General features: G+C 42.7%; 2 protein-coding genes across 2 annotated transcripts; both read right to left on the bottom strand.

Moving 5' to 3' along the window:
- Positions 1-14,329: 14,329 nt before the first annotated feature.
- On the bottom strand, positions 14,330-18,665 carry LOC123994244. The gene is made up of 6 exons (XM_046296781.1): positions 18,516-18,665; positions 18,297-18,401; positions 17,272-17,367; positions 16,926-17,036; positions 16,521-16,641; positions 14,330-15,746 (listed from the first exon to the last, which is right to left on the bottom strand). The coding sequence occupies exons 1-6, from the start codon at positions 18,663-18,665 to the stop codon at positions 15,511-15,513; spliced, it is 819 nt and encodes a 272-aa protein (XP_046152737.1). The 3' UTR covers positions 14,330-15,510.
- Positions 18,666-19,232: 567 nt separating this feature from the next.
- Positions 19,233-20,436, bottom strand: LOC123994245 (myb/SANT-like DNA-binding domain-containing protein 2). Its single transcript, XM_046296782.1, has 3 exons — positions 20,302-20,436; positions 19,682-20,056; positions 19,233-19,560 (listed from the first exon to the last, which is right to left on the bottom strand). The coding sequence occupies exons 1-3, from the start codon at positions 20,351-20,353 to the stop codon at positions 19,268-19,270; spliced, it is 720 nt and encodes a 239-aa protein (XP_046152738.1). The 5' UTR covers positions 20,354-20,436; the 3' UTR covers positions 19,233-19,267.
- Between the last annotated feature and the right edge of the window lie 5,273 nt (positions 20,437-25,709).

Here is a 25,709-nt window from a genome sequence, read left to right on the forward strand (position 1 = left end):
AGGAGAAACCCAAGAAAGCAAATGATTGTCATAAAGAATACCCATTGCATAACAGGTTTAACCCCCAATTAATACCAAAAAACAACACCAATGGTTACCTAATTTGAATAGCAGAACTACACATGTTCCCCTACACATGTTCCCCTGCTTTGCACTGATGTGAGAGAAAGGGATGTCTGCAAAAAAGCAGTTTACCCAAGGACTGAGGATGGTCGGACAATTACATTTTTATTTATCTAGGCAAGTCAGTGAAGAACAAATTCTTACTTACAATGACAGGCTACTGTTGATAATGGGATATGTAGATAGGGCGAGTCGGTCAAGGATCGATTCAGACAAGGTGGTAAATTGTATGACAAGCGACAGTTTATTCAGAGTAAAGATATCTGGTACAACGTATACGGGCTCATTCATTTGGCTCACAAGGAACCAGCAGAAAGAAGCCCCGATAACAGATTGCAAGCATGTTATGTACAGTACAGAAAGTAGGTTGAGTCTGGAAGTCCTGGTCTTCTGGTTGGCCCCAGTTGAGGTGTTGTCTTCATGGATTGGTCCTGTTGAGCCGTCCGTCGTTCCTCCGGGTCCCGTCGGGCCGTTCTCAGTCACACAATGTTCGGCTAGGAAGGAGATTGTGTGTGTGTGCCTGTGTCTGCAAGTCAAGGCTGTGTCTCTTCCTCCCAATGTGTGGGTGTATGTCTTATCTGTGTGTCCTCGGCAGTTAGTGTGTGCTGTGTGTGTGTGGGTGTGGAAGCTATCCTGTATGGGACCTAACATGTTTCACTGTGAAAATACATTGTCTCAGTTATAGCAATGTAATAGCAGTAAGCTGGTCATTTGCATAAGAAATAGCACTTCCTTACACTACCCCAACCAAACCCTAACCTGGACAACGCTGGGAAAATTGCGCGCCGCTCTTTGGGACTCCCAATCACGGCCGGTTGTGATACAGGCTGGAATCGAACCAGGCTCTGTAGTGGTGCATTGCCTTAAACCGCTGCACCACTCGGGAGCCCAATTTACTCCATGGGTCCTGTTCAAAAGTAGTGCATCCAATCTGCCAGCCATTGGCCTAGGGAATATGAATATGAATATGAACAGATTTTTATAAGGTCCTTGAACTAAGGAGTAACGTTAATTTAGTACAATATTGGGCGGATAGGGAATATGGTGTGAGGCAGAGTCAAGTTGTATAGACGTTGGCCAAACATTAACGGATGGTCTACGACTTTTACCAACTCATTGTTGAATGAAACCTCGACAGAGAATTCCATTTATTTACATTAAACTCATCTCGGGCATTTCCAAACAGGACTCGTCGCCATTATTTCCAAGTCCATGGCAGCGTCACATATGTCCAGTTCTTGCTGTTGTGAACAGTTTGGCTATTCCCGTCCTTTCTTTTCTCATACCAAATATTCAACCATTTCAGTTCGCTGACGATCTGTTCTTGAGTCCACTTTATGTCCCTGCTCTGGAATGCGAAATTTCCATGTCTGACCAATGTGTCAATATGAAAATTAAGTTAATTAAAAAAAACTGCATTAAAATGACCTCAACTGTAGAATCTCCAATGAATCAACTGAAAATAAACACCTTTGTTTTTTGAGGCATGAAATGGGCGTGTCCTTCTAGTCCTCTGTCAAATGTTTTTGTTGGATGTGTTAATTTGCTAATGCTGCGTTCATAACCAAGTGGGACAGTGGTAATTACCTGTTGTGAAGTGGTAAATACTCGTTTGATATGTTCAAGTGCGTTAAACCCATTGAGAAACGCAGATGGGTTTTTGGCGATTAGCCTATGACAACCAAACCATAAACTAATAGTACCGCTATTATGCGGTACTTTTAATAAATTGTTTTTTTAGAAATGATTGTTGCACTTAACTGACGATAATCTCTCGCGGACAGATGAATCTGATAATCTGTCAAGAATATGTCGAGGCTCACTTAGAATTATGCTATTTCGAGCAGCAGTAGTTCCTGGTTTGGGGTTTTTGCCATTTATTATTTGGACAAATCAGGATTGGGTAAAGGTGGTGCTGTGATTTTCAAATCTGTGTGCGGATGATAAACGGTTTCCACTAGATTACAGTCAAAATTGTCTATATAGTAAAAATGTATGAAAACATAAATTCACTTTTTGGCCATGATATTGGTGAAATTAGCGGAAGGGAGGGGTTTGGCCAAGAGTTTCGGTTTGCACAAAGGTAATCAAAATTGTTAATGGCATTCCCCATAAAACAGGAAATGACAAACTTGGTGGTCATTTTACTTTTGGATAACCGAGATTAAACTGCAGACAATTCTGTTATCGAGGTAATATCCTTAGAAGGTGACGTCAGAGGTCATCATGTGGGAGCTCAGGATGATAGACGATGGAGTACAGCCAATGATATGTTTTCCTCTACTCAGGCATTGCTGACACATGCCAAATCTTACTTAAAATACCTATCCAGGCGTTGTATCAGCTAACTACATCGTATCGTAATCTGTCAGTCAATGACACAGTTGATGACATGGAATGCAACCATTGGTTGAGGCAAAGTCTGAGCAGGGGAACATGACCATAATCTTCAACCTAACAAGTCCTGCAGTAATTGGCTACCATCAGCAAGCAACTTCCGTTCCCTGCTGCATGAAAGGCTCCAAAATTGGGATGAAACACTTACTCCGCATTCAAAACAACTGGGAACTCTGAAATATTTAACTTCAGTGCGTTCAAGACAACTAGAAACTCAGAAGAATATGAGCTCTAACTGGAAAAATCATTTAATGGTCATTCAATTCGGAATTCCAAGTCGTAAACTCTGGCATCTTTCTAGAACTCCGACTTTCTGACCTGAAAATCCCTGAAGCTGTGATTTGACCTCGTATTCTTTCCAGAGTTCCCAGTTGTCTTGAAAGCGCCAATACAGTTGTGGCCAAAAGTTTTGAGAATGACACAAATATTAATTTTCAAAGTCTGCTGCCTCAGTTTGTATGATGGCAATTTGCATATACTCCAGAATGTTATGAAGAGTGATCAGATGAATTGCAATTAATTGCAAAGACCCTCTTTGCCATGCAAATGAACTGAATCCCCAAAAAACATTTCCACTGCATTTCAGCCCTGCCACAAAAGGACCAGCTGACATCATGTCAGTGATTCTCTCGTTAACACAGGTGTGAGTGTTGACGAGGACAAGGCTGGAGATCACTCTGTCATGCTGATTGAGTTCGAATAACAGACTGGAAGCTTCAAAAGGAGGGTGGTGCTTGGAATCATTGTTCTTCCTCTGTCAACCATGGTTACCTGCAAGGAAATACGTGCCGTCATCATTGCTTTGCACAAAAAGGGCTTCACAGGCAAGGATATTGCTGCCAGTTAGATTGCACCTAAATGGGCCTCCCGGGTGGCACAGTGGTTAGGGGCGCTGTACTGCAGCGCCAGCTGTGCCATCAGAGTCCCTAGGTTCAACGCCCAGGCTCTGTTGTAACCTTCCGCGACCGGGAGGTCCATGGGGCGACGCACAATTGGCCTAGCGTCGTCCGGGTTAGGGAGAACTTGGTCGGTAGGGATGTCCTTGTCTCATCGCGCACCAGCGACTCCTGTGGCGGGCCGGGCGCAGTGAGCGCTAACCAAGGTTTCCAGGTGCACGGTGTACCCTCCGACACATTGGTGCGGTTGGCTTCCGGGTTGGATGTGCGCTGTGTTAAGAAGCAGTACGGCTGGTTGGGTTGTGTATTGGAGGACGCATGACTTTCAACCTTCGTCTCTCCTGAGCCCGTTGTAGCGATGAGACAAGATAGTAGCTACTACAACAATTGGATACCACGAAATTGGGGAGAAAAAGGGCTAACATTTTAATATATATATATATATATTTTTTTTAAAGACCCAACCCAGCACCTAAATAAACCATTTATCAGATCGTCAAGAACTTCAAGGAGAGCGCATCAATTGTTGTGAAGAAGGCTTCAGGATGCCAAAGAAAGTCCAGCAAGCGCCAGGACCGTCTCCTAAAGTTGATTCAGCTGCGGGATCGGGGCACCACCAGTACAGCGCTTGCTCAGGAATGGCAGCAGGCAGGTGTGAGTGCATCTGCACGCACAGTGAGGTGAAGACTTTTGGAGGATGGTCTGGTGTCAAGAAGGGCAGCAAATAAGGTACAGGGATTGGACAGCTGAGGACTGGGGTAAAGTCATTTTCTCTGATGAAATCCCCTTTCCGATTGTTTGGGCATCTGGAAAAAAGCTTGTCCGGAGAAGACAAGGTGAGCGCTACCATCAGTTCTGTGTCATGCCAACAGTAAAGCATCCTGAGACCATTAATGTGTGGGGTTGCTTCTCAGCCAAGGGAGTGGGCTCACTCACAATTTTGCCTAAGAACACAGCCATGAATAAAGAATGGTACCAACACATCCTCCGAGAGCAACTTCTCCCAACCATCCAGGAACAGTTTGGTGATGAACAATGCCTTTTCCAGCAGGATGAAGCACCTTGCCATAAGGCAAAAATGATAACAAAGTGGCCCGGGGAACAAAACATTGATATTTTGGGTCCAGGGCCAGGAAACTCCCCAGACCTTAATCTCATTGAGAACTTGTGGTCCATCCTCAAGAGGCGGGTGGACAAACAAAAACCCAAAAATTCTGACAAACTCCAAGCATTGATTATGCAAGAATGGGCTGACATCAGTCAGGATGTGGCCCAGAATTTTAATTGACAAAATACCAGGGCAGATTGCAGAGGTATTGAAAAAGAAGGGTCAACACTGCAAATATTGACTCTTTGCATCAACTTCATGTAATTGTCAATAAAAGCCTTTGACACTTATGAAATGCTTGTAATTATACTTCAGTATTCCATAGTAACATCTGACAAAAATATCTAAAGACACTGAAGCAGCAAACTTTGTGGAAATTAATATTCGTGTCATTCTCAAAACTTTTGGCCACGACTGTAGGTCTCGTCCCCCTGCTCAGACGTTGAATGCATCAACCAATGGTTGCGTGCCACGTCATCGACTGTCATTGACTGACACATTGCTATAACATATAAGGTTAGCTGATACTTAAAATACCTATCCAATAAGATCTGGCATGCTACGAAGTCATGTCACCCAAACGCATGGCAGACATTGGATGAATATAAAATGTTCATATCTTCGGCTCTGAGTGATGAAAAAAAAAATACTGCCTCAGCGACAATTATTTGAAAAATGAAATGTGATGTTTTGTGCACAAAGATGACGAATAAAGTGTCTTTTTTGGGATTTTCTAATCTGACTTCTTTATGTGGCCATATATGGAAATCGTCAGTTAAACTGCAGTACCGAAGCAAAACTGTAGGAGCAATAGAAACCGTGCTTCTAGACCGGAACCCTGGCCCCTTGGTTGCCATTGAGGCCACCTCCATTTTGAAGTAGTAAACTTAGCAAAAAACAATTACGTCCTCTCACTGTCAACTGCATTTATTTTCAGCAAACTTAACATTATGTGAATATTTGTATGAACATAAGTTTCAACAACTAGACATAAACTGAACAAGTTCCACAGACATGTGACTAACAGAAATGGAATAATGTGTCCCTGAACAAAGGGGGTGTCAAAATAAAAAGTAACATTCAGTATCTAGTGTGGCCACCAGCTGCATTAAGTACTGCAGTACATCTCATGGACTGCACCAGATTTGCCAGTACCTGCTGTGAGATGTTACCCCACTCTTCCACCAAAGCAACTAGCCCTCACCATCCGATCCAAAAGGTCCCAGACATGCTCAATGGGATTGAGATCCGGGCTCTTCACTGGCCATGGCAAAACACTGACATTCTTGTCTTGCAGGAAATCACACACAGAACGAGCAGTATGGCTGGTGGCATTGTCATGCTGGAGAGTCATGTCAGGATGAGCCTGCAGGAAGGGTACCACATGGGGGAGGAGGATGTCTTCCCTGTAACGCAGTGTTGAGATTGCCTGCAATGACAACAAGCTCAGTCCGATGATGCTGTGACACACCGCCCCAGACCATGACGGATGTTCCATCTCCAAATTGATCCCGCTCCAGAGTACGGGCCTCTGTGTAACGCTCATTCATTTGACGATAAACGCGAATCCGACCAAAACCCCTGGTGAGACAAAACCGCGACTCGTCAGTGAAGAGCACTTTTTTCCAGTCCTGTCTGGTTCAGCGACAGTGGGTTTGTGCCCATAGGCAACGTTGTTGCCGGTGATGTCTGGTGTGGACCTACCAGGCCAACAAGCCCTCAGTCCAGCCTCTCTCATACTATTGTGGACAGCCTGAGCACTGATGGAGGAATTGTGCGTTCCTGGTGTAACTTGGGCAGTTGTTGCCATCCTGTACCTGTCCCACAGGTGTGATGTTTGGATGTACCAATCCTGTGCAGGTGTTGTTACACGTGGTCTGCCACTGAGAGGACGATCAGCTGTCCGTCCTGTCTCCCTGTAGCGCAGTCTTAGGCGTCTCACAGTACAGACATTGCAATTTATTGCCCTGGCCACATCTGCAGTCCTCATGCCTCCTTGCAGCATGCCTAAAGGCACGTTCACACAGATGAGGGACCCTGGGCATCTTTCTTTTGGTGTTTTTCAGAGTCAGTAGAAAGCCCTCTTTAGTGTCCTAAGTTTTCATAACGGTGACCTTAATTGCCTACCGTCTGTAAGCTGTTAGTGTCTTAACGACCGTTTCACAGGTGCATGTTCATTAATTGTTTATGGTTCATTGAACAAGCATGGGAAACATTGTTTTAACCCTTTACAATGAAGATCTGTGAAGTTATTTGGATTTTTACGAACTATTTCTTTTTTTGCTGATTTTACGTTTTCTAATACTACAATTTCTATGAGTTGGCAAACAAGGTGAAAGGGTGCATACTGCCACCTAGAGTGTGTACTATGTCTGAGATGTGGTTGAATGCAATAACTAAGTCCCAGAGTGTCTGCTAAATTAATACAAAATGTCACATGAACTATAAAATGACATTCTGAGAACCCCTCCCATATTATTCCCAGGTTTTATGGCACCTACAACAAAACGCACAGGGAATTGTTAATCACAATGCTTTTATTAATACTTGGTTTCAATAGGTCTAAAAGAAAGAGGTGAAACAGGGCCAGCACAAGAACGAGTCAGTTGATTGGGCCTTGGATTCCTTAGGCGGGCAAGTTTTTACACAGGACCAATGTGTGCACACGCTGGTGCATTCACTATTTTTTAAATGTGTGTTTTAAAGACCATAGCCAGTTTCAAAACTAATCTGACAATTTATCCACCCATTTTTCTACCGATCTGCATGCCAGTTATGATTATTTTTATATGCGCATTTTTGGGGAACAGTTTCAATTCAATAATATTTTAGTTTCTCAAAAACATGGTGAATAATAAAAATCTTAAGTAAAAGGATACAAATCTAAAGGTTAGTTGAATTCTAAGGCAAGAGCACCAGCCTCTGCCATATGGACACATTGATACACTGCAATCCATTGGCGGCTAAATAAATGAGCACATAGAACTCAGAAATAGCCTATAGGCCAATGCAGCAGTAAGCTAATAACTTCATCATCAACTAAGTAAAACACATAGGCCCAAAGTCGACCAATAAAAGCAGGAGAAAATATCCTGATGAAAATTCATCTCTCAACTCCCTCCCTTTCTACCGGTCTTAACTTGAGCTGTCACTAACGAATTTGCAACACAACTAGCCTATTCCGGGCCCTCAGTTTCCCACGCCAGTAATTTGGGAGGTGCATCACTGTGCGCCTCCAAAATGTTGTAACAATGCAAAAGGCTCCCTATAGCGGAGGGCTCCTTATAGCTCCACATTGACATGATTGGTTGATTGTTGGTGGGGAAGGGTGATCCTGTATAAACACAAACTCACTTCCTTCCCAATAGCTCTGCACTGCTCCGCTCAACACCTAAAGTATGAATGCCCTGACTTCTGCAGGAAGTCTGCAGGAAGTCTGACTTCTGCAGGAGCCCTATCCCTATTAATGTTGCACGGCCAATGCAGATGTCAGATTGACCATGCAGCACCTTTAACTGTGCACCCGCCAACTTTCCTTTCCAATTCACAATTTGCTGAAACCAGAGATCTGTATAAAATGACGAGTTTCTCAGCTCTCCGACCTAACAATGGGAGTCTTTGTCCCAAAGATGGGAAAGCCATAGCATGCTCTTTTGGTACAGCCAGCAACAGTACCAGTCAAAAGTTTGGACACACCTCATTCAAGGGTTTTTCTTTATTTTTTTACTAGCCACCCTTTGCCTTGATGACAGCTTTGCACACTCTTGGTATTCTCTCAACCAGTTTCATGAGGTAGACACCTGGAATGCATTTCAATTAACAGATGTTAATGTTGTGTAGCTATTTTTATTGACTTGGCCAAAGCTTTTGATACGGTATACCATTCTTGTGGATCGGCTAAGGAGCATTGGTGTCTCTGAGGGGGCTTTGGACTGATTTGCTAACTACCTCTCTCAAAGAGTGCAGTGTATAAAGTCAGAACGTCTGCTGTCTCAGCCACTGTCACCAAGGGAGTACCCCAAGGCTGGATCCTAGGCCCCACGCTCTGTCGTGGAAATTTCCTGCATTTACCAAATCATGAGAGCAAACCACACACAAATCAGAGTTATCATAAAGTCCATCTTTAATTATATGAGCTCCATCACAACCCTGTGACTCTCAGATCAATTCAGTGTCTATAAATGAATTCTCTGAGAGTCCTTACACATTGCAACTGAGAGCAAAGACACACATATTCAGACAGCATTGGCTATAAATTAGCGTTCAGCTTTGTCTCCTAAACTATGTTCTTATCTCGCTCTCAGGACCATAAAACAAAACAAAACAAAACCTATATCAACGTGCATATATCAAATACACCCCTCTTGGACAAGATCACAGAGACACAGTGACTGGCACACAGACATTGTGGAGCCAAGAGATAATTGGTTTAAAATATATATTTTTTATTTCACCTTTATTTAACCAGGTAGGCAAGTTGAGAACAAGTTCTCATTTACAATTGCGACCTGGCCAAGATAAAGCAAAGCAGTTCGACACATACATCAACACAGAGTTACACATGGAGTAAAACAAACATACAGTCAATAATACAGTAGAAACAAGTCTATATACGATGTGAGCAAATGAGGTGAGATAAGGGAGGTAAAGGCAAAAAAAGTCCATGGTAAATACAATATAGCAAATAAAACACTGGAATGGTAGATTTGCAGTGGAAGAATGTGCAAAGTAGAAATAAAAATAATGGGGTGCAAAGGAGCAAAATTAATTAATTAATTAAATACAGTAGGGAAAGAGGTAGTTGTTTGGGCTAAATTATAGGTGGGCTATGTACAGGTGCAGTAATCTGTGAGCTGCTCTGACAGTTGGTGCTTAAAGCTAATGAGGGAGATAAGTGTTTCCAGTTTCAGATATTTTTGTAGTTCGTTCCAGTCATTGGCAGCAGAGAACTGGAAGGAGAGGCGGCCAAAGAAAGAATTGGTTTTGGGTGTGACTAGAGAGATTTACCTGCTGGAGCGTGTGCTACAGGTAGGAGACACTATGGTGACCAGCGAGCTGAGATAAGGGTGGACTTTACCTAGCAGGGTCTTGTAGATGACATGCAGCCAGTGGGTTTGGCGACGAGTATGAAGCGAGGGCCAGCCAACGAGAGCGTACAGGTCGCAATGGTGGGTAGTATATGGGGCTTTGGTGACAAAATGGATTGCACTGTGATAGACTGCATCCAATTTGTTGAGTAGGGTATTGGAGGCTATTTTGTAAATGACATCGCCGAAGTCGAGGATTGTTAGGATGGTCAGTTTTACAAGGGTATGTTTGGCAGCATGAGTGAAGGATGCTTTGTTGCGAAAAAGGAAGCCAATTCTAGATTTAACTTTTGATTTAACTTACTTCTTCTGATGAGAAGTAACTCACAAGCATATAATGAAAATAAAACATATCTATGTTATCCAACTAATTCTGATTATTCCCCAACAGCTCTTCTCAATTTACATCAACAACATAGCTCAAGCAGTAGGAAGCTCGCCCATCCATTTATTTGCAGATACTCAGCTGGCCCCTCCCCGGATTTTGTGTTAAACGCTCTGCATTGTATTTGGGACAAATCATTAACTCAACCCTAAACCCCAACTAAATCTTGTAATGCATAATGTGGAAATTTAGCAAGTTGAGGTGACTACTAAACTGCTTGGAGTAACCCTGGATTGTAAACTGTCATGGTCAAAACACATTGATACAACAGCAGCTAAGATGGGGAGAAGTATACCAATAATAAAGCGCAGCTCTACCTCCTTAACAGCACTATCAACAAGGCCCTACAGGCCCTGTTCAGTCGTGTGGTCAGGTGACACAAAAAAAGGACTTCGGAAAATTGCAATTGGCTCAGTACAGGGCAGCACCCCTGGCCCTTGGATGTACACAGAGAGCTAATATTAATAATATGCATGTCAATCTCTCCTGACTCAAAGTGGCAGAGAGATTGACTTCATCATTACTTGATTTTATGAGAGGTATTGACATGTTGAATGCACCGAGCTGTCTGTTTGAACTGCTGGTGCACAACTCGGACACCCATGCATACCCCACAAGACATGCCACAAGTCCAAAACAGACTATGGGAGGCGCACAGTACTACATAGAGCCATGACTACATGGAACTCTATTCCACATCAAGTAACTGATGCAAGCAGTAAAATTAGATTTAAAAAACAGATACAAATACACCTTATGGAACAGCGGGGCCTGTGAAGCAACAAACATAGGCACAGACACATGCATACACACACACGATAACATGCCCACGCGTACATATGGATTTTGTACTGTAGATATGTGGTAGTGGTGGAGTAGGGGCGTAAAAGGGCACACCGTGTGTTGTGAAATCTGTGAATGTATTGTTATGTTTTAAAAATTGTATGAACTGCCTTAATTTTGCTGGACCCCAGGAAATGTAGCTGCTTAGGATCCATAATAAATACAAATACAAAAAACAAAGCTCTCTGCCATGTCTGCCCTTAACCTTGTTCTAAACACCTCCAAACCATGTATTTGGTAAGAAGAATGCCACTCTCCATACCAGTGTGATTACCACCTCTGAGGGTTTAGAGTTGAGGTAGTCACCTCATACAAGTACTTGGGAGAATGGCTAGACGGTACAGTCCTACTCTTAGCACATATCAAGGGTCGATCTAGACTTGGTTTCTTGTATCGTAATCACTCTTTCACCACAGCTCCTAAACTAACCCTGATTCAGATGACCATCCTACCCATGCTAGATTAGAGATGTAATTTATAGATCGGCAGGTGAGGGTGCTCTTGAGCGGCTAGATGTTCTTTACCATTCAGCTATCAGATTTGCCACCAATGCCCCTAATAGGACACATTACTGCACTCTATACCCCTCTGTAAACTGGTCATCTCTGTATACCCGTCGCAAGACAGACTGGTTAATGCTTATTTATAAAACCCCCTGAGGCCTCACTCCCCCCTATCTGAGAGACCTACTGCGGCCCTCATCCTCCACATACAACACCCGTTCTGCCAGTCAAATTCTGTTAAAGGTTCCCAAAGCACACACATCCCTGGGTCGCTCCTCTTTTCAGGTCACTGCAGCTAGACTGTAACGAGCTGCAAAAAAACACTCAAACTGGACCCTTTTATCTCCAACTATTCATTCAAAGACTCAATCATGGACACTTACCGACAGTTGTGGCTGCTTCCCGTGAGGTATTGTTGTTTCTACCTTCTTGCCCTTTGTGCTGTTGTCTGTGCCCAATAATGTTTGTACCATGTTTTGCTGCTGCCATGTTGTGTTTTCATGTGTTGATGCCATGCTATGTTGTGGTCTTCGCTTTCTCTTCATGTTGTGTTGTGGTGTCTCTTGTCGTGATGTGTGTTTTGTCCTATTTTTTAAATAATTTTTAAAATCCCAGCCCCGTCCCCGCCGGCCTTTTGCCTTCTGGTAGGCCGACGTTGTAAATAAGAATTTTCTTAACTGACTTGCCTAGTTAAATAAAAGTAAAAAAATATACACTGCTCCAAAAAATTAAGGGAACACTTAAACAACACAATGTAACTCCAAGTCAATCACACTTCTGTGAAATCAAACTGTCCACTTAGGAAGCAACACTGATTGACAATAAATTTCACATGCTGTTGTGCAAATGGAATAGACAACAGGTGGAAATTATAGGCAATTAGTAAGACCGCCCCAATAAAGTAGTGGTTGTGCAGGTGATAACCACAGACCACTTCTCAGTTCCTATGCTTCCTGGCTGATGTTTTGGTCACTTTTGAATGCTGGCGGTGCTTTCACTCTTGTGGTAACATGAGACTGAGTCTACAACCCACACAAGTGGCTCAGGTAGTGCAGCTCATCCAGGATGGCACATCAATGCGAGCTGTGGCAAGAAGGTTTGCTGTGTCTGTCAGCGTAGTGTCCAGAGCATGGAGGCACTACCAGGAGACAGGCCAGTACATCAGGAGACGTAGAGGAGGCCGTAGGAGGGCAACAACCCAGCAGCAGGACCGCTACCTCCGCCTTTGTCGCAAGGATGAGCAGGAGGAGCACTGCCAGAGCCCTGCAAAATGACCTCCAGCAAGCCACAAATGTGCATGACTCCATGAGGGTGGTATGAGGGCCCGACGTCCACAGGTGGGGGTTGTGCTTACAGCCCAACACCGTGCAGGACGTTTGACCTTTGCCAGAGAACACCAAGATTGGCAAATTCGCCACTGGTGCCCTGTGCTCTTCACAGATGAAAGCAGGTTCACACAGAGCACGTGACAGTCTGGAGACGCCGTGGAGAACGTTCTGCTGCCTGCAAAATCCTCCAGCATGACCGTTTTGGCGATGGGTCAGTCATGGTGTGGGGTGGCATTTCTTTGGGGGGCCGCACAGCCCTCCATGTGCTCGCCAGAGGTAGCCTGACTGCCATTAGGTACAGAGATGAGATCCTCAGACCCCTTGTGAGACCATATGCTGGTGCGGTTGGCCCTGGGTTCCTCCTAATGCAAGACAATGCTAACCTCATGTGGCTGGAGTGTGTCAGCAGTTCCTGCAAGAGGAAGGTAATGATGCTATGGACTGGCCCGTCCGTTCCCCAGACCTGAATCCAATTGAGCACATCTGGGACATCGTCTCGCTCCATCCACCAACGCCACGTTGCACCACAGACTGTCCAGGAGTTGGCGGATGCTTTAGTCCAGGGCTGGGAGGAGATCAGGAGACCATCCACCACCTCATCAGGAGCATGCCCAGGCGTTGTAGGGAGGTCATACAGGCACGTGGAGGCCACGCTACTGAGTCTCATATTGACTTGTTTTAAGGACATTACATCAAAGTTGGATCAGCCTGTAGTGTGGTTTTCCACTTTAATTTTGAGTGTGACTCCAAATCCAGACCTCCATGGGTTGATAAATTTGATTTCCATTGATAATTTGTGTGATTTTGTTGTCAGCACATTCATTCACAACTATGTAAAGAAAAAAGTATTTAATAAGAATATTTAATTCATTCAGATCTAGGATGTGTTATTTTAGTGTTCCCTTGACTTTTTTGAACAGTATATATCTCCCTCGCATGGTCAAAATGCTGTAAAGAAACCACTACTACAGGCCACCAATAAGAAGAGACTTGTTTGGGTCAAGAAACACAAGCAATGGACATTAGACCAGTGCAAATCTGTCCTTTGGTCTGAAATCCAAATTTGAGATGTTTGGTTCCAACTGCTTTGTCTTTGTGAGATGCAGAGTAGGTGAATGGATGATCTCTGCATGTGTGGTTCCCACTGTGGAGCATGGGGGAGGAGATGTGGGGGTGACACTGTCAGTAATTTATTTAGAATTCAATGCACACTTAACCTGCATGGCTACCACAGCATCCTTCACGATACACCATCCCATCTGGTTTGCGCCTCCAGGCTGTGTAAAGGCTATTTGACCAAGGAGAGTGATGGAGTGCTGCATCAGATGACCTGGCCTCCACAATCACCCAACCTCAACCCAATTGAGATGGTTTGGGATGAGTTGGACTGCAGAGTGAAGGAAAAGCAGCCAACAAGTGCTCAGCATGTGTGTTAACTCCTTCAAGACTGTTGGAAAGCATTCCGGATTAAGCTGGTTGAGAGAATGCCAAGAGTGTGCAAAGCTGTCATCAAGGCAAAGGGTGGCTACTTTTTAGAATCTAAAATATATTTTGATTTGTTTAACACTTTTTTGGTTACTACATGATTCCATGTGTTATTTCATAGTTTGTTTTCACTATTATTAGTACAAATAAAGAAATACCCTGGAATGAGTAGGTGTCTACACTTTTGACTGGTACTGTATATGTTTTTCACATATTGTGAGAGGGACGCAATTTAGCTCGCTCGGATTCTTTAATTTAGATTGAGTCTTTCTGTCGCCGCGCATCTCGGTCAACTACATGATAAATATTTCAATATTTTATTTGGATGGGAAAAGAGGTACAGTCGGACGAGCCAGGCCCCCTAAGACCCACCCATAACGCCTGACCTGTGGGGGAAAGAAGTAATACCGTCTACAAGACTTTATGCATAACTAATATGATCTGTCTAGAACGTCTTACAATCCATGACTTTTAAGATGTGTTTTCAGAGATTCCTTTAAAGAAAAACTCTTCCCACACTTGGAGCATTTGTGACCTTTCTCACCCGTGTGAATTAACATGTGTCTTTTAAGTTCCCTGAGAATGACAAAACGTTTTGTGCACAGGGTGCAGGGGTATGGACGCTCCCCTGTGTGAAATCTTCGTATATGAATCTGAAGATGGCATGCTGCTTTGAAATCCCTTCCGCAATGTTCACAGGTGTAGGGACATTCTCCTGTGTGTGATCATGTATGCAGCCTCAGTTCTCCTGAGCTAAGGAATGCCTTACCACAGATGCTACATAAATAGTTTTTCTCCCCTGCATGCATCCGCATGTGTCTTGCTAGATGTTGGACAGATGTTTTCCCACAAATAGTGCAAGAGTAGGGACGCTCCCCAGTGTGTGTGCGTACATGCATTTTGAGTGAATATGCACACATGAATCTCCGGTCACAGTGAGAGCATTTGAATGGTCTTTCCCCTGTGTGAGCTCGCTGATGTCTTTTGAGACCTAATCTGGTAGAAAATCTTCTCTCACACTGGTTACAACAGAATGGAAATGTGTGAATTCTTATGTGTTTTTTCAGAGAGTTGAGGTTTTGGTAAACATTCCACCTCTTTAAGGAATACCTAGGATAGGATAAGTAATCCCTCTCACCCCCCCCTTTAGATTTAGATGCACTATTGTAAAGTGACTGTTCCACTCGATGTCATAAGGTGAATGCACCAATCTGTAAGTCGCTCTGGATAAGAGCGTCTGCTAAATGACTTAAATGTAAATGTAATTCCCACAATGAGGGCAGCTTAGAGTCATGTTATTGGGTCTATGGGGGATAATCGTTGTGCTTGAGTGAAGGTTTTCAGTCCCAGATTCTTCAGTGTTGACACTTCTGTTCATCTCCTTGGTGCCTAGTCCTGATGTGCTGGTGAAGCAGTTTTGTTCTGCTTGAGGGAAGGTGCTTTTCAGTCCCAGATTCTTTAGGGCGTCGAAGCTTTCGGTCCTCTCCTCGATGCCTAATCCTGATGTGCTGGTGGAGTTTTGCCATATCACTGTGAGAGAATGAGCAGAGGGAGCAGGCAAGGACCTGGGATTCCATGTCACTATTCAATCCTGCAATGACAAAAATCAGGAGGACAGATTGCTTAAGAAGTGATATTCTGCCCAGATTAATGAATTACCATTTAACAAAGCAATTTTCAGTAACACTACATTGAACAGCTTGCTGACTACCAGGTATTTACTTACAAAGTACATAAAATAAGGTAAGAATTGTGTTAGTCATTTCACAAAGAACACAAGGATGTACCAATTGTTATCAAGAATTTACAGATTCTGTTAATAATTTCCAAGTTGCTAATTACCATGAGTTACCAATTGTTAAAGTAATTTCATTTTAAATACCGGATAAATGACAGTGATAATAGGACTGTAAAATAAAGTCAAATATTTTATTAATAACTTGAATTCTTGAATGTCCATACCGTTGCTGGGTACTGGGATACACGGACCAGAATTCTCTGTAGGTAAAACATTAATCTGCTCTTGTTGCTCTAAATAAAAATGATCTTCCTCCTCCTCTCTGCCCCAAATAAATGGTCCTAATGCATCTCTCTCTATCCCATTCTTTAAGCATTCATCTCCATTGGAGCATGACCTTGTTTTGTCAGAGTTGGTCTGCTCAGAGCTAATGACAACTCTTATTGTTGGAGGGAGGGAAAGTGTGGACAGGATGGTACCTGCAGTGTAGTAAGAGAAATAACCTAGGAAAGACAACATAATTGATCCCATAAATTACACTCTTGCCATACATCATCTTCCACTACTTACCAGACAAAGAATTTAACATACACAATAACAAATATATAATTCTGGTTGGACACTTACCTCTTTTCAGGTTTCCATGATGCTGATGGTGCTGCAGAAGAGTCTTCAGCTCTTCAGTGTCAAATATGGTGCTTCCACATTCCTCCACGACAGAGGGGGCATTACCAAGCCATGCTGCTGTCTGAGGAGTAGGGGAAATAGCACATTTTCTATTTCATTCTGGGGGAGGGTTATGTAATTGATTACATTTCAATATTTTTCAGCGCTTTAGAATAGATTGAATTCAACGCTGTGTATCATTGGTATGCACCCTTTGCTCCCTTCTCTGCATGCCAGATCCTGGAGCATTGGGTAGGTGTTTTCCTTTAGCTCACCATTCCATAGTTCTCAGACCCATTTTTGATTTTAAACAATGACCAGCAGTCAATACTTAAACAGGCAGAACTGCAATTTTTATATCTGTACCTGTGTGAAGTCTGGTACAGGTAGCAGCTCCTCCAGTCTGGAGAGGAACTCCCACACCAGTACCTGCAGTGCGGTGTCATACCGAGGGCCATAGTGTGCTAGGAACACCTCCTGAAAAATTGAGAATTTAACACACAATAAGTCTGGTGGCAATGGCTTTCGGGTGTCATTTGTTGTGTGGTATAGTCTGCAATCATCTCCTGGTAATGCAGGCAATTAACAATGTCAATAATAGCAAAACTTGGCTTGAATGTGACTGCTGTGCCCAAAAAATACACTTACAGATGCATTAAATACACACCTGACGGTCACGAGTATAACCAGTTGTGAGACTAAGATCTCTTACCTGGAAGAAGTGCTCCCGCTCAGACGGGTCTTCCAGCAGGGTTTGGACCAACTCCACAAAGTTAGACTCTGTAGCCTCCAACTCATCATCATTACTCTGTCAGTAAGCATAAACAAACCAAACAAATTTCATCAGACATTAACTCAACCTCAACATATTTTTATTTATTTTTTTAACCTTTATTTAACCAGGCAAGTCAGTTAAGAACAAATTCTTATTTTCAATGACTGCCTAGGAACAGTGGGTTAACTGCCTGTTCAGGGGCAAAACGACAGATTAGTACCTTGTCAGCTCGGGGGTTTGAACTTGCAACCTTCCGGTTCCTAGTCCCAACTCTCTAACCACTAGGCTACCCTGCCGCCCCATGAGTTGAAAACATCTTAAACATACACTACAGCTCAAAAGTTTGGGGTCACTTCAAAATGTCCATGTGTTTGAAAGAAAAACACATTTTGTCCATTAACTTAACATCAAATTGATCTTGCTCTGAGAAATGAAGGCTATTCCATGCGAGAAATTGCCAAGAAACTGAAGATCTCATACAACGCTGTGTCCTACTCCTCACATGGAATAGCCTTAATTTCTCAGAACAAGAATAGACTGACGAGTTTCAGAAGAAAGATATTTGTTTCTGGACATTTTGAGCCTGTAATCAAACCCACAAATGCTGATGCTCCAGATACTCAACTAGTCTAAAGAAGGCCAGTTTTATTGCTTCTTTAAATCAGCACAACAGTTTTCAGCTGTGCTAACCTAATTGCAAAAGTAAGATTTAGCTAACACAACGTGCCATTGGAACACAGGAGTGATGGTTGTTGATAATGGGCTTCTGTACGCCTATGTAGATATCACATACATTTGCACTTTCCAGCTACAATAGTCATTTACAACATTAACAATGTCAACACTGTATTTCTGATCAATTTGGTGTTATTTTAATGGACAATTATTTTTGCTTTTCTTTCAAAAATAAGGAAATGTCTAAGTGACACCACACTTTTGAACAGTAGTATAAGTTAACTTACCTCTTTGTGTACAGCGTATTCGGTCAAATAATGGATTTTGTCCAGGTGAGGCTGGATGGTCACGAGGTCAGCTGTGCTCTCACTGAGACACAACTCCAGTACCAGCTGAAAAAGAGGTAGACATGTGAGAGCAAGCCCCAGGGGAAAACATACTATTTACAGCTAGCAGCTACCCATACTTCTATCAGAATCCTCTGCATGCATTTCCACCTCTCTCACCCTTGCTCTCAGACCCAGAAGAAGTTGGGTCCTCTGCCTGGAACTCAGTAGCTCTGGAACCATCTCTGTCACCAAAGTCACAAACTCCTCCAGCTTCCCATAATGCTTTACAATATGCTGCTGAGCCACTTGCCACATGAATGCTGACATCAAGCGTAATGGTGGAGCAAGGAGACGCAGTGAGGACAGAGTTAAACCGGGACCTACGTTGGGAAATGTTATAGAGTAAAAACCAATGGCATATTTAAAATACTGTAGGTGAGTTATATATATATATATATATTTATCTAGCAAGAGATTAGGAAACTAGCCAGCATCAGCAACTAGCTATTTAACCAGCCAGTCACCACAGTGAAAGCCCTCACACAAACTACAAAAATGTATACAGTAAAAGTTAACTTACCAAAGTCTTCTGCACCTGGAAAAGAATAAGCCTGAGCTTTTGTTTGGTTAGTGAGGACACTATCGATGATGGCAAAACAGCTTTCTTCAAGATAGATGGAACCACTCATGTTGTCGTCATCCTTGAGTTTTCTGTATTCCTGTTTCAGCTTTTTTAACTTTTCTCTGCATTGCTTCGACGTCCTGTTAAATCCGAGGGCAGCGAACTCTGAACTAAATTTGGCATAGACGTGCTCATTTTTATAAGAGAGAAGCTGCTTCTGAACTCTCTCATCTGCCCAGAGTGTTAACAATGTGTGAACCTCCTGCAAAGTCCAGCGGTATCCAGATTCCTCTGTGAAAGAACCGCATCAGTTGAAAGCAGTCAGAAACTGGAAAACAATATTAGCTAGCAAGCTTAAGGTACTGTTTATGAAAAACGTGTAGCTACTAGTATTTCTCATCTTCTGGCTGTTGCTGACTGGACCCTCAGATGATGATGTACTAGACAACTTACAATAATCTTCCATTTCTTCTGGGGAACAGGATTGGGTCGACTCCAGTAACATAGTAGCAGAATTTATCACCTTAGCCCCTGAAGTTCCTGTTTGGTGACCAAAGAGATTATGGACCTCATCAGGTGTCCAACTGGATGAAGATTGGTCTGTGGAAGCAACAGGTCAGTTGACAGTACTCACACTATCAATATTTACTACCAAACTTGCGGCAACAGGCAAAGTAACTGTGTTAAAAATGTGTATTCGATTCTGTACTAGACAACTTACCAGAGTCTTCAATTTCTTGTTGGGAATCAGGCGACTCCAAAATCTTTGCATCTGAATTTATCACTCCAGACTCCAAAGTACTTGGTTGGTGACAGAGGACTCTATCCATGATGGCAAACCATCTTTCTCCACAATGATTGGAACCTCTCTTGTTATGGTCAAACTTGATTTGTCTATATTCCTGCCTCAGCTTCTTTAGTTTGTCTCTGCACTGCCTTGAAGTCTTCTTAAATCCAAGGACGGCGAGCTCTGAACTAAATGTGGCATAGACATGCTCGTTTTTATAGGCGAGAAGCTGCTCTTGAACACTCTCATCTGCCCAGAGTGTTAACAATGCATGGACCTCCTGAGACGTCCAGCTGTATCCTGATTTTTCTGTGAAAGAATCACATCAGTTGAAAGCAGCCAGAAACTGGTAAACAATAGTAGCAAGCAAGTTTACAGTACGGTTTATGAAAAATGTGTACTAGATAAATGGTTTTCAACTTCTGTCTAATACTGGACGGTCCCTCAGATGGTTAGCAGAGACATTGACTTAGTTAGCTAGTAAAAGAAAATAAACAAATATTACTAATCCCTGATACAAAAAAGGTTGAGAAAGACTGTACTAGATAACTTACCATAAGGTTCCTCTTTTACAGGGGAATCCGGTTGAGTCAACTCCAGCAGCATAGTAGCAGAATGTATCACATCAGCTCCTGAAGTTCCTGGTTGGTGACCAACGAGTCCATGGACCTCATCAGGTGTCCAACTGGATACAGATTGATCTGTAGAAGCAACAGCTCAGTTGACAGTTCTCACATAATCAATATTAACTACGAAGCTTGCGGTAACAGGCAAGTTACTGTGTAAAAAACGTGTACGAGATGCCGTACGAGACAACCAACCAGAATCCTCAATTTCTTGAGGGGAATCAGGTTAACTCCAAAGGCTTTGGATCTGAATGTATCATCCCAGACTCCAAAGTACTTGGTTGGTGACAGAGAACACTATCGATGATGGCAAACCATCTTTCTCCACAATGATTGGAACCACTCTTGTTATCCTTGATTTTTTTGTATTCCTGTTTCAGCTTTTTTAGTTTGTAGTTTGTGTCTGCACTGCACATTAGGGATCCACATTAGCTGCTGACACTTTCTGGGGTCCAAACACATTACAACACTTATATTACACATAAAACAAAATATGAAAACAGTACATACGTATAACACTGTCACACCACAACATATCCACAACAAAATGTATGATACCACCATACAACAATATTGCAATGTAAGTGTAGAGTGCGTGTTCTAGCGCCTGTGTGCGCATGCATGTCTGTACCTGTGTTTGTGTCTCTTCACAGTCCCCGCTGTTCCATAAGGTGTTTAAAAAAAATCTGATTCTATTGCTTGCATAAGTTACCTGATGTGGAATAGAGTTCCATGTCGGCATGGCTCTATGTAGTACTATGCACTTTCCAGTCTGTTCTGGCCTTGGGATTGTGAAGAGACCTCTGGTGGCATGTCTTGTGGGGTACGCATGGGTGTCCAAGCTTTGTGCCAGTAGTTCAAACAGACAGCTCGGTGCATTACGCTTGTCAACACTTACAAAAACAAGTAGTGATGAAGTCAATCTCTCCTCCACTTTGAGCCATGAGAGATTGACATGCATATCATTAATGTTAGCTCTCTGTGTACATTTAAGGGCCAGCCATGCTGCCCTGTTCAAAGCCAATTGTAATTTTCCCAAGTCCCTCTTTGTGGCACCTGACCACACAACTGAACAGTAGTCCAAATGCAACAAAACTAGGGCCTGTTGAACCTGCCTTGTCAATCGTGTTGTTAAGGCAGAGCAACGCTATATTATGGACAGACTTCTCCCCATTTTAGCCACTGTTGTATCAACATGTTTGACCATGACAGCTTACAATCCAGCGTTACTCCAAGCAGTTTAGTCACCTCAACTTGCTCAATTTCCACATTATTCATGACAAGATAAGTTAGCTAATCTTGCCAATGAAAAAATCATTAAAGTCATTGGCAATATCAGTGGATTTTGTGATGAATGAACCATCTGATTCAATGAATGTTGGAGCGGAGTTTGTTACGGTGTTAAAAATGTGATTGAGAAGCTGCACGAGACAACCTACCAGAATCCTCCACTTCTTGTGGGGAATTGGGTTGAGTTAATTCCAAAAGCATTGCATCTGACTGTATTACCCCAGACTCCAAAGTACTTGGTTGGTGACAGAGAACACTATCGATGATGGCAAACCATCTTTCTCCATGATGATTGGAACCACTCTTGTTATTGTCATCCTTGACTCTTCTATATTCCTGTTTCAGCTTTTTTAGTTTGTCTCTGCACTGTTTAGATTTCCTGTTAAATCCAAGGGCGGCAAGCTCTGAACTAAATTTGGCATAGACATGCTCGTTTTTATAGGAGAGAAGCTGCTTCTGAACACTACCATCTGCCCAGAGTGTTAACAATGCCTGAATCTCCTTTGGCGACCAGTGGTATACAGATTCCTCTGTGAAAGAACCACATCAGTTGAAAGAAGTCAAAAAATGGTAAACAATACTAGCTAGCAAGCTTACAGTATGGTTCATGACAAATGTGTACTAGATAAGTGTTTCTCAACTTCTGGCTATTACTGGTCAGTCCCTCAGATGGTTAGTGAGACATACATGCAAGTGCGTTAGCTGGCTCACAGTCCAAGCTTGCATCCATTTCAAGACCATGGTGCTTGCCTACGGGGCAGCAAGGGGAACTGCCCCTCCCTACCTCAGGATATGCTCAAACCCTACACCCCAACTGAGCACTACCACCTCTGGTCTCTTGGCCCTCCCACCCATGGCTAGCCCGTGGTACAAAAAAGGTTGAAAAACACTACTAGATAACTTACCAATATGTTCCTCATCTACAGGGGAATCAGGAGTCGATTCAAACAGTAGATTAGTTGCATTTATCACCCCAAGCCCTGAGGTTTCTGATTGTTGACCATGGACCTCATCAGGTGTCCAAATGGATGGAGATTTGTCTGTGGATACAACAGCACAGTTGACAGTACTCACACAAAGAAAAACATTTTTAAGTACCAAGCTTATGGTAACAAAGTTCCTGTGTTAAACATGTGAACTAGGTGCTGTACTGGACAACTTACCTTACTAGAATCTCCCATTTCTTGTTGGGAATCAGGCGACCCCAAAAGCTTAGCATCTGAATTTATCACCCCAGACTCCAAAGTACTTGGTTGGTGACACAGGACACTATCAACGATGGCAAACCAACTCTCTTCACGATAGATGAAACCACTCATGTTATTGTTATCCTTGATTTTTTTGTGTTCCTTTTTTAGTATTTGTATCTTTTGTCTGCACTGCTTCGACGTCCTTTTAAAACCCAGGGCAGCAAGCTCTGAACTAAATTTGGCATAGACGTGCTCGTTTTTATAGGAGAGGAGGTGCTTCTGTACTATCTTATCTGCCCAGAGTGTTAACAATGCCTGAACCTCCTTAGACAACCAGTGGTATCCAGATTCCTCTGTGAAAGAACATAAGTTGAAACTTGTCAGAAACTTGTAAACAATATTAGCTAGCAAGCTTACAGTACTGTTTATAAATAATGTGTACTAGCGTTTCTCAACTTCTGGCCATTACTGGCCGGTCCCTCAAATGGTTAGAGCTTACAAAGTAAGTTTTAATCCATTCCACAAAGGGGAGCACCAAATCTTGCCTGTCCCTGGTAAAATATATATATATTTTTTAAACTTTGTACAAGATGACATACCATATTCTTCAGAGGAATCAGTCAACTCCAACAGCCTAGAAGCTGAAGTTCTCACCCCAGACCCTGAAGTTTGTGGAAGTTCATCAGGCGTCCTACTGGATGGTAATTTGTCTGTGAAAGCACCAGATCAGATAAAAGCACACACAAACAAAAACATCCACCGGCTGTTTCTGACCAGTGTGCTGTTAAGGTGCATTGCAAACAACCGTGTCATATTAAAGTTCTCTAGGTCGTGTAGACAATCTTCTGTATTTCATGTTTAATAATAATAATAATAATAATTACCATTTACAATTTGGCTTATTTATGTGTATTCATGGTTAACAGTTCCCTTTGTTGTTTAATGTGCCTGTATGCGCTTTGGAGTGGATTTTGTTTTTAGCGACATCGAAATTGAAGAGGAGTGGGACAACATTCCATAGGCCACAATCAACAGCCTGATCAACTCTATGCAAAGGAGATGTGTTGCGTTGCATGAGGCGAATGGTGGTCACACCAGATACTGACTGATTTTTGATCCATGCCCCTTATTTTTTAAGGTATCTGTGACCAACAGATGCATATTTGTATTCCTAGTCATGTGAAATCCATAGATTAGGGCCTATTATTTTATTTCAATTGACTGATTTCCTTATATGAACTGTAACTCGGTAAAATCTTTTAAATTGTTGAATGTTGCGTTTATATTTTTGTTTAGTGTAGATGAGACCTGTATTTAATTTAATACATTTACAAACACTCATAAAATAATGTTTTCATTTTGTCATAATGCGTTATTGTGTGTAGATTGTTTTTTCTCTCTCAATTTAATCAATTTTAGAATAAGGCTATAACACAACAAAATGTGGAGTTAGTCATGGGGTCTGAATACTTTCTGAAGGCACTGTATACAGTGCATTTGGAAAGTATTCAGACCCTTTTTCCACGTTGTTACGTTACAGCCTTATTCTAAAATGTATTAAATTGTTTTTTTTCTGAATCTATACACAATACCACATAATGACAAATTGAAAACAGGTTAAGACATTTTTGGTAATTTAGAACAAATCAAAAACAGAAATGCCTTATTTACAGAAGTATTCAGACCCTTTGCTATGAGACACAAAATTGAGCTCCGGTGCATTCTGTTTCCATTCATCATCCTTGAGATGTTTCTACAACTTGATTGGAGTCCACCTGTGGTAGCCTAAGGCACACACCTGTCTATATAAGGTCCCACAGTTGACAGTGCACATCAGAGCAAAAACCAAGCCATGAGGTCAAAGGAATTGTCCGTAGAGCTCTGAGACAGGAGGCACAGATCTGGGGAAGGGTACCAAAAAATGTCTGCAGCATTGAAGGTCCCCAAGAACAGTGACCTCCATCATTCTTAAATGGAAGAAGTTTGGAACCACCAATACTCTTCTTAGAGCTTGCCGCCCAGCCAAACTGAGCAATTGGGGGAGAAGGGCCTTGGTCACTCTGACAGAGCTCCAGAGTTCCTCTGTGGAGATGGGAGAACCTTCCAAAAAGACAACCATCTTTGCAGTACTCCACCAATCAGGCCTTTATTGTAGAATGGCCAGACAGAAGCCACTCCTCAGTAAAAAGGCACATGACAACCCACTTGGAGTTTGCCAAAAGGCGCCTAAAAGACTCTCAGACCATAAGAAACAAGATTATCTGGTCTGCTGAAACCAAGATTGAACTATTTGGCCTAAATGCCAAGCGTCACGCCTGGAAGAAACCTGGCACTATCCCTATGGTGAAGCATGGTGGTGGCAGCATCATCATGCTGTGTGGATGTTTTTCAGCGACAGGGACTGGGAGACTAGTCAGGATCGAGTCAAAGATGACTGGAGAAAAGTACAGAGAGATCCTTGACGAAAACTTGCTATAGAGTGCTCAGATCCTCAGACTGGGGCGAAGGTTCACCTTCCAACAGGACAACGATCCTAAGCAAACAGCCAAGGCAATACAGGAGTGGCTTCAGGACAAGTCTCTGAATGTCCTCAAGTGGCCCAGCCAGAGCCCGGACTTGACCCCAAACTAACATCTCTGGAGAGACCTGAAAATAGCTGTGCAGCGACACTCCCCATCCTACATGAGAGCTTGAGGATCTGCAGAGAAGAATGGGAGAAACTCACCAAATACAGGTGTGCTAAGCTTGTAGCGTCATACCCAAGAAGAATTGAGGCTGTAATAACTGCCAAAGGTGCTTCAACAAAGTACCGAGAAAGGGTCTGAATACTTATGTAAATGTGATCTTTAAAAAAAT

This window comes from Oncorhynchus gorbuscha, linkage group LG13 (genome assembly GCF_021184085.1).
Source record: "Oncorhynchus gorbuscha isolate QuinsamMale2020 ecotype Even-year linkage group LG13, OgorEven_v1.0, whole genome shotgun sequence".
In the NCBI taxonomy this organism is placed as follows: Eukaryota; Metazoa; Chordata; class Actinopteri; order Salmoniformes; family Salmonidae; genus Oncorhynchus; species Oncorhynchus gorbuscha.